Source organism: Oryctolagus cuniculus, chromosome 17 (genome assembly GCF_964237555.1).
Source record: "Oryctolagus cuniculus chromosome 17, mOryCun1.1, whole genome shotgun sequence".
In the NCBI taxonomy this organism is placed as follows: domain Eukaryota; kingdom Metazoa; phylum Chordata; class Mammalia; order Lagomorpha; family Leporidae; genus Oryctolagus; species Oryctolagus cuniculus.
The window spans coordinates 42,615,508-42,625,106 of NC_091448.1; the positions used below are offsets into that span (position 1 = coordinate 42,615,508).

The 9,599-nt window shown below is 58.5% G+C and overlaps 1 protein-coding gene across 1 annotated transcript in view; it reads right to left on the minus strand.

Annotated features, from left to right (window-relative positions):
* RAB11FIP4 (RAB11 family interacting protein 4) overlaps window positions 1-7,486 on the minus strand; it is a 115,445-nt gene extending 107,959 nt beyond the window's left edge. Inside the window, exon 1 of the mRNA XM_008271054.4 lies at window positions 7,291-7,486. Within this exon, the coding sequence (XP_008269276.2) occupies window positions 7,291-7,449 (159 nt within the window). The 5' untranslated portion in view covers window positions 7,450-7,486. The remainder of the gene's footprint in view (window positions 1-7,290) is intronic.
* Window positions 7,487-9,599: the final 2,113 nt, after the last annotated feature.

The following is a 9,599-nucleotide window of genomic DNA, read 5'->3' on the forward strand; positions in this document are numbered from 1 at the left end:
CCGGTCATCTGCACAGGGAGGAGGCGAGGGTCGGCTCTCCGACCGAGAGGCTGCAGACGGGCAGCGGCACCCCAGGAAAAGAAGGGTGAGACAGGGCTGCATCCCAGAAGACGCTCCATACGAGCCCAGCAGGGATGCGGACCCCAAACCCATGCGTGGTTCTTCATGGCGCCTGGCTTGTGGCTTCAGCCTGGACTAGCCCTAGCTGCTGCAGGCATTTGGGAGTGAACCAACAGATGGCAGCTCTCTTCTTGTCTGTCTCTCTGCCTTTTAAATACTTAAAATAATTTTTAAAAAACATTTATTTATTTATTTGAAAGTCAGAGTTACACAGAGAGAGGAGAGGCAGAGAGAGAAAGAGAGGTCTTCCCTCCGCAGGTTCACTCCCCAATTGACCACAATGGCCGGAGCTGAGCCTATCCGAAGCCAGGAGCCAGGAGCTTCCTCCGGGTCTCCCACATGGGTGCAGGGGCCCAAGGACTTGGGCCATCTTCTGCTTCCCCAGGCCATAGCAGAGAGCCTGATCGGAAGTGGAGCAGCCAGGTCCTGAACTGGTGCCCATATGCGATGTCAGCACTTCGGGCCAGGGCGTTAACTTGCTGTGCCAGTGCCGGCCCCTTAAAATTAAAAAAAAAAAAAAAAAAAAAAAAGATTTATTTAGGCACCGACACTGTGGCATAGTGGGTAAAGCCGTTGCCTGCAGTGCCGGCATCCCACATGGGCACCTGTTCCAGTGCTGGCTGCTCCTCTTCTGATCCAGCTCTCTACCTGGCCTGGGAAAGCAGTAGAGGATGGCCCAAATGTAAAGATTTCAGGGCATCGTTCAGTGACCTGGGACGGGGAGGACGGGACCCGCACTGCTCCCCTCCCTCCCGCCGGACCTGCTCAGCGCGGCCGTGAAGTCACAGTCACCTGTGGGGCTCCCTCCTGCACCTGCCCTGGTTAAGGTGAGGATGACCCCAGCACACATCGCAGGCAGGCCTGAGGCAGAACTCCCTCCTGCTACGACTCCACGTACAGAGCCGGGGTCAGTGCTCCTGCCTGCATCAAGTGACACACAGCGGGCTGCCTCATGGGAGAGCCGTGTTCCAGAGTCTAGCCCCAAATCTGCACTTCTCTCCAAGGCAGGGTTGCCCAGTATTGACCTGCTCAGGGGCTGCAGCCTGGCCTCCATGGCCTGGACCCCCAGGTCCCTGAGTTGCCCCCTCCCTGCCCATACCCTGGGAGGCACGGAGTCACCTGGCCCAGCCTCTCTCCTGCCTCTGTCCTGGTGGGCTCTTTGATTCTCTTTCCAGCACTGGGGAAGGTTCCTGAGTCTCCGAGCCCAGACCAAGTCTGAAAGTCACTCTACCAGTGCAGTGGCTGGAGCTGGTGACCGGGGCCCTTAGCACCTGCCTGGGGGGGGGTCCTACTCCACAGGACAAACACCCCAAGAGCCCACCAAGACCCCCAAGGCACAGCTTTCTGTTGGGGGAGGGCATTGTTTTTCCCCCACAACCTCTGTTCAGACCTCCCCCAGGGAGGTAGGGACTGGGTGGGCCCCTGCCAAGTGCTCCCAACCACGGCCTGCCTTCTTCACAGGAACCCCAGTGTCGGGAGCAACTGGCACTCAGTGAGGTTTTGCCAGCAGAGCCTGAGAAGGCAGGCTCATCCCAGCGGGCTCTCCTGATCTGCCGCAGGTGCCTCACGCCCACCCCCGCCCCCAGGCAGTGCAGATCTCTCTGGGCCCACCCCGTCATCCCACTGCCCCTTTCCTGCCGGGACCAGGCCCTTCCTTCTGTTCCGTCAGCTTTGACACTGGGGCCCCATGAGGGTGGGGCACATGGGGGGCTGTTCTCACGAGAGCAGCATAAACGCTACCATTTGGGGGTGGCTCGTGGGGGCTGTGCAGGCCTTCCGGGTCCCTGTAAGTTCTGTACCCCGTGCCACTGTCCAAGCCATGCCTGTATCATCACAGTCTCCCGAGGTCCCCACACCCCACCCAGGCCGCACTCTCAAACACACATTTGCTCAGGGCGGCCTAGGTCTCCCACTGCCCTCAGGGAATGATCGGTCTGGACCCTGCCGTTCCTGCCAGCCACTTCTCTGGCCACAGACGTGGGGGACACAGGTGTTTCTCCCCCAGCATCCACACCCCTTTCCACTGAGTGGAACCCAGCTCTAGTTCTAAGGAACTGACCCCAGCCCCAGGGCTGGCTCCTGGCCAGTCTCAGGCCACCGCGGCAGCCACCCCTTTGTCATTTCAAACACCTAGGCTTAAGCCAAGTGGCTCTGGCATTTCCCTCCTGTCACTCATTAGCCCAGAGAGGCCATGGGGCCTGAGGGGCCCAGTTGGGATCATCATCGCCTCTCTCTCCACATGAACAGGAGGCCCATAGGCCCAGGGGCTTCCAGCCATATCCAGGAGCAGCTGCAAAGAAGGGAGAAATGGCAGACTGCTCTCCAGTTGGCTGGGGCTGAGTCATCCCCCCCAAACATTCAGCGACCCCCTTGGGCAGTGGGAGCTGAGCGCCACTCGGAGCAGGAAGCTCGGGCCCACGGGAGAGGGTGCTGTGTCAGCGGGTGGCAGGCACCCACTCAACCACTTTTGTTCCCGTTCTTCTGGCAAGAAGGATGGTCTCCAGGCTGGAAAAGGGAGAGGAACACCAGGCAGGGAGGCGGGGTCCAAGGCCCCCCTGGCGGGCAGCAAAGGTCTCCCATTCTCTGTACAGGCGCAGGAGGGGCTGGACAAGGCCAGCGGGCTGACAGCAGCAGAGAACGGCCCCACGTCTTGTCTTGGATTTCCAGTAAATCCCCAGCCCAGACAGCCTCTCAAATACAAGTGGGTCATTAGCACTTATTAGACATGGGGGTTGGTGCCCACATTTCAGCAATTTCTAAGCAAGTGCTTAGAAAATAGAGGGCAGCCGCAGCAGTTCTGACCTTGTACTTTGTGTGCAGACGGGCACAAAAACAGCCCCCAGCAACCCTGGGGGTGGGGACTACTATCACCCCCATTTTATGGAAGAGTAAACAAAGGCCTAGAGAGGATAGCAAGAAAAAAACCACAAAGGATATTGAGCTGTGACATTATGTTCCTGTCACAGTTCTGTTTCCAGACTTTTCAGGGTGAGACAATGGGGTCCCCCATCTCTGCATTCCTTAAAATAAATATCCCCATCAAATTCCATTCTCTCTCTCTCTCTCTCTCTCTCTGACTCAATAAATTAGGGGAATCTCAGAGGCCAACCTAAGATACATGAGGGCACATTCACAAAGTTAAGAAAGTGGAATCACATGGTAGATTTATTCTGCTGTTTGAAACCCACGCACATGAGGGGTCTTCACAAAGTTCATGAAAAAAAAATGTATATTACGGAAAAATGGCACTGAGTTCAAGGTTTTCTGCAACAAAAGAAATGTGTCTTTTAATTCCAGTTTTCCACGAACCTTCTTGAAGCCCCAGCATATGTAACACTGCCCACTCAGGTCTTCCTGGTTCCTCCCTGGCATCACTCCTCATTCCGGATCCTACCCGGGACACCACAGGACGGTGAGCTGTCAATCTCCTTGGGCTCCCCTGGGCCGTGAGGGGTCCTCAGGCTTCTCTCCTTTGGGATGGGCTCGACAACCCTGCGGGGGACTGGTCAAGCATTTTGTAGGATGCCCTCAGCTGGGCTCTGTCTGGACATTTCTCTTAAGACCAGACCAGGATTATGGGTTTGGGGGGAGAGCCCGGGTGAGGTTCATGTCCACGCCCTGTCAAGGGCACACACTCTCAGCGTGAGTCATCGCTGCCGACGCTGCCCGTGACCTCCTCCCCAGGCCACACCGCCTTTCCCCACTGTCAAGTCGCTCTTCCACCCCTGTCCGTCCCGTGTCTTTGCACATCTTATGCTGTGGGGCTGGGGCGTGAACCTTCCTCTCCTTGCTGGGAAAACTGTCTACTCAAATTAGTTGGATTTCTCCTCTATGGGAGATTTTCCTATTACTTCCTCATCCTTTAATTATTAATTGATTCAGTCAGGCATATATCTACAACCACGGCCTTACAGGTATTTACTGCTTGCTCTACAACCTAGCATACGCTGGATTTGCAGAGCACGCGATCCTAGTGTCCCTGGTGTTCTGGCAATAGCTGCTAAAATGTGGACACCAAGCCCATGTCTAATAAATGATAATGGCCCACCCTGAAGCACTGGTGGGTTGAGGAACTCATGCCCTGCTTTTTAAGCAAATGCAACAGGAACGGACAGAGTACGGAGCATTCTGGAAGAGAGCCCCGCCGTGGGGGAAGCGACACCCCTGTTGTGTGACGCATCCATGAATCTGGTGTGCAGTGGGTAGAGATGTCAAATATGTCCCAGCAGACCTGCCCCAAGGAGCGCCCCAGGGCCCTGTCCGTGGTCCTGCCCTGCCTTCTCAACCAGCCTTGGGGAGTCTGTGGCATCTAATACTGCCTCTCCAGCTACCGCAGCTCTGTATCTGACAGTGACAGAGGCAGGCTGCTAAATTCACTCTCTGGGCTGATACAGTAAAATGAAATGAACAAGGTGGAATTTAATAGGAATGAGTCAGGGAATGCCAGGCTCAGAGTCAAGAAACTATTGACACAAACACAGCCTGATCTCAACAGTCAAGATATAAAAAACTAAAAACAAACAAACAAAAACCCAAATTGCATTAGCGTGAGCGAGGCCGAGGGGCCAAACAACCGGACGCACGGCACTTTCCCAGAGAGGAGCATGGCTTGAACATGACAGCACAAGTGGACATTTTGAGGTCAGACGGGGAAATCTGAAAAAGGTCTGCATATGAAATGAGATGAAAATTTACTGAAGCAGAAAAATAATGATCATTTCCTGGAACAGAAATTAGGTTACAAAACAGTATGCACAGCATGATCTCATTTTATGCAGGAAATCTACATCTAAGCTTAGAAACAGCCCCGGAAGGATCCGCCCGAAGTGTCACCACAGGGCTGCTTGGGAGAGGGGAGTGTACTACTGTGATTTTTCTTGTCCACATCTCTAGTTCCCCGTAGTACGTATCAACTGCTTCCGTAAAAATGGACGATTAGACTTAAAAGGCAAGAAATCCCTGGCCGTCCCCCTGCGCAGCCTCCCTGCCTTGCCAGAGGCCTCTGAAGCAGGCCCTGGGGGTCTCAGGGGCCAGAACCCTCCTGTGAGTGCACAGCACGGTGCACTACTGCACAGGCGGCCCCGCTCGGAGCCACCTGTGCGCATGCGTCACATGCCGAGGCTGGAAAGGTCGGGGGGCGGGGCGGGGGTCTCCTGGCTCAACGCCTTCATGTCGCTGGCACTGAAATGGGGCCAGGCAAATAGCTGAGGGCAGCTCCAGGGCGGCACAGAAATAGCCTGCAGAAAGGAAAACAGGCGTGAGTGGGTGGGGAGGCGTGAAGGGGCAGGAGCACTGCTTTAAGTATTTAAAGGCTGCCACGTAGCGCGGAGACCCACGTGAGTCCCTGCACAGAAGAGCGGTGATGATGTGACGTGCAGGTAGTGTGCGAGGGTCTGGCCTGGGATAAGAAGGTGAGGCTTGAGGGGGCACTGGCTGAGGCTCTGGGGTTCTGGGATGGCAGGATTCAGCCTGAGCTGGGCAGCTTCTGCCCCCTGCCTGCAGCTGATGCCCCCAGAGGAAGGGGCTGCTCACCGGCCCCAGATGCTAGGCACTAGCCAAGCAGAGGGGCTTGGCTGATCCTTGAGGGAGCTCAAGGATCTCGGTGGGAGAGCAAAAGCCCCTAGCAAGGCCCCGCAGAGGGGAGGGCGGACCCTAAGGGGAAGCTGAGGCTTCTTGAGTGACACCTGCCCCACTCTGACTTACTGCTCCCAGGGCCTCCTAGGCACTCATGGACAGATGGTGATCTCCCACCTCCCACCTGCCAGGTGACAGAGAGGCACGGGCCGACCAGGCCATCACCTGGCTTTTCTCCTGTTCTAAGATGCCAGGCCTGCTGCGGACACTGTGGCACAGGGGGCTAAGCCGCCACTCGGGACACCTGCAGCCCAGCCTGGAGTGCTCTTCTGGGCCCCAGCCTCTCAGCTTCCAGCTCCTTGCTGATGCACCTGAGAGGTGGCAGGTGACAGCCCAAGTGCCTGGACCCTGGACACCCATGTGGAGATCTGGGATCCTGGCTTTGTCCTGGCCGGGTCCTGGCTGTTGCAAGCATTTGGGGAACAAACCAGTAGATGGAAGATCTCTCTCTGTCTCTCTCTGTTGCTCTGCCTTTGGCGTAGATGAAAATAAACAAACTTTATATATATATCTGTATGTGTATATATATATACACACACACATATATACATACACACACACACACACACACACACACACACAGTCCTGACCCATCTGTCCTGGGAACAAGATCTCGGCCAGCGCCCACCTGAGGTCTAAGGCCCAAAGCTTTCTGTGCAGGGCTCTAGGTCTTAGGCAGCCATGGAAGCTGCTCAGGACTTGTGTCCCCAGAAGAGAACTGCGCCCATATCAGAACGCGCAGTGCCCTCCCTGTCCTTCCCTAAGGCACAGTCACCAGTCCCAGCGCTGATGGCAGGAAGAGGGCACGCGGTTATTGGGCTTTTGTCCACCCACCCGTAGTACCGGCTTTCTGAGTCCAGCCCTGCTAACAAGAGGCACCGGTGCCGCCTTCCCCCAGATGGGCCTCAGCACAAAAAACCACTCCGCTCACTACCATCGCTAAGTTTGGCTCTGGCAGGCCTTCGGCAGCCACCACAGCCAGCTGCCAGCCAGGCCTGCCCATCAGAGCTCCAAAGGGAGGTGACCGGGCACTGGGCTCAGAGTCCAGCCTGGCCGCAAGCAGGATGTTCTAAGCAGGGTGGGTGCATCCAAGGGGCCAAGGCTGCGGCGCGCCCCCGCTGGGCCCCTCTCCACCTGGGCCAGGCCCAGCGGGGGCGCACAGACCCGGCGTGTGGTCTCCGCAGCATGGGGTGGCGACCTGAAGCCAGCTTCTGACAGCTGCTTTCCCCCCAAACACCAAGTGGGTCTGCAGTCCACTCGCGCGCACCCGCACTGCCGGGGAGGAGAGGCGGGCAGGCAGCCACCTGGGCGTGACGCGTGGCGCTCCCGTCACGGGGCTAAGGGTGGAAGCCGGGGTCCGACTACGCAGGGGCACCGCGGGCTCCAGGTGTTCAGCTGCCGCGGAGGGAAGGGTCGGCACGGGAGGGATTTGTCCCGCGAAGAAAGCCACGGCCTGGGGCCCGGGGAGCGGCCGCGGGAGGGGGCACGGGAGGGTGCCGAGGCCCGGCCGGGCCGCCGCCGCCACCACCACCTTACCTCTTCTCCCTGGCCGAAGCGCAGGCCGAGCGCCGCGACGCGCTCCACGCGCAGGAAGCCGTCGGGGTCGCGGCCGCACACCTCGAACACCTGGCGCAGGCGGCGCACGGAGCGCAGCAGAGCCGCGGGGGCGCCCGCCCAGCCCGCGCCGCCCGCCATCCGCGCCGGCCCCGCAGTCAGCCCGAGCCCCGCGCCGCGCGCCGCCGCCGCCGCCGCAGCCCGCCCCGCGCCGCCGCCAGCGCCATGGCCGTGGCCATCGCCGCGCGCCTGGGTGTGCGGCGCGCAGCCTCCGCCCGGCAGCAGCAGCCGATCCGTGTCAGCTGCGGCGCCGCAGCCCCGCCGCTCCCGGCGGGCGGGGGAAGGGGGGGGAAGGGGAGGGGAGGGGAGGGGAGAGGTGGGGGCCGCGGTGCACGCGGGCGCGGGGAGGCGGTGGCGGCGGCGGGGACGCTGCAGACAAAAGGAGCCGCGCGCCCTCCCGAGCGCGGCAGACCTCGCCGGGCAGGCGAAGGAGCGCGCCGCGAACGGCCGCCTCCTTCGCGGACTCAGTTTCCCCAGCTCGCTTCCTCAGCTGGAAAACCGGGAGGGTAGCCGCCCCGCCGCCCCCGGGCGCAGCAGGTGCCGGGAACTCCCTAGCAGCCCGAAAACGCCCCCCACTCCCCTCCCATGGAGAATTCAGTGGTGAGGCGGGGACCCCGGGGCCCCCAGTACCGCGGGCCCCCACCCTGTGGCCAACCCATGCTTGCTGCCCGCGCCCCTGGATGGCGTTTAGCGTTTCCCAAGGCGGAACCGGGGTTTGGCGCTCACTTCTGAGGCAGCTGGGACCCAGAAGGGTTCCTCTGCTTGGGGGAGGCAGGGCCCGGATTCACAGCCGGGTCGGGGTGGAGCTGGGTGGCTCTGGGGGTGCCGGGCCTCCATGGCCCTGGTCTTGCAGGTTTAAGGACCCATGGGTTTATTTTAAAAATGTATCAGTCCCTATCAATGTTAGGTTATGCCGCAGTCTTGGATTTAACCACTCTATCCTAAAAACACGGATCTCTAGATGCCGCAGAGAGATTGAAGATGTACCCAAGAAAAGATGGTTCTTCAGAACCCCTGTTCCGGCCATGGGAAGACTGGCAGGAGAATCCGAGGCCGTATCATTGTAAATCCCATTTTCTTGTAGAATTGGCTTTCTCTTGGAGACAGACCCTTGGCGCCTCGGGCCTGCCTTGAGTGTCCTGGCTGTGACAGTGCCCTGGCTGCTGTCCTGTCTCCTCCTGCCCTCGGGTGCTCCTGTCAGACTCATCTCCCTCAAACTCTTCTCTGGAGAGAAAACCTCTGGGCTCTCGGGGCCTGCAGACACGGCCCCGCCCTGGCCGGCTGTTTTCTTCTGCCACCTGCCACTGTGGTCTCCAGGCGCCTCATCTCCTCCAGGGCCGGTAAGCATGCCATCTGCACATGTGTTCAGAGACCCAGCCCACTGAGCGGACTCCCGGTCTGTCCTCACGTACAGGTGCCTGGGAGGAACGCAGATCCCATTTGCAGAGTGCTGCATGGTCACCTGCAGGAGTTTGTCTCGATTTGGGATTCGCCTTTGATTGGCTGTGAGCTCCATCCTTGGTTTCACATTTTGCTGCCAATCTGTAAACCAACACTGGAACCTTTGAAGGAAGTTCCTTTAATGAAAGCATCATCTTTGATAGGAAGAAAGTCATTCCTGCATTTTTAAAATGTGTCATTTCGGGGCATTGTAGTGCAATGGGTTAAGCCGCTACCTTTGAGGCTGGCATTCCATATCAGACTGCCTGTTCCTGTCTCGGCTGCTGTGCCTCTGGTCCAGCTCCCTGCTGATATGCCTGGGAAGGCAGTGGAGGGTGGCCCAACTGCTTGGGCTCCTGCCACCCACGTGGGAGGCCAGGGTGGGGTTCTTGGCTTCAGCCTGGTCCAGACCTCACTGTTGCGGCCACTTGGGGAGTAAACTGCTGGATGGAAGATCTCTCTCTCTCTCTCTCTCTCTCTCGGCCTCCCACCTCCTCCCCACGCTCTCTCTAAAGCTTGGATTCTTGCCAGCCAGGTCTCAAAACAGGGCTCGCTGTGGGTGTCAACTTCCTTCCAGTTTGGGATTCCAGGGTGCTATGTACAAAAGCCATCTTTAGGGTTTTCTTTTTATTTTTTTAAAGATTTATTTATTTATTTGAAAGACAGAGACAGAGAAAGAGAGAGAAGTCTTCCATCTGCTGGTTCACGCCCCAAATGGCTGCAATAGCTGGAGCTGGGCTGATCCAAAGCCAGGAGCCTGGAGCTTCCTCTGGGTCTCCCATGTGGGTCCT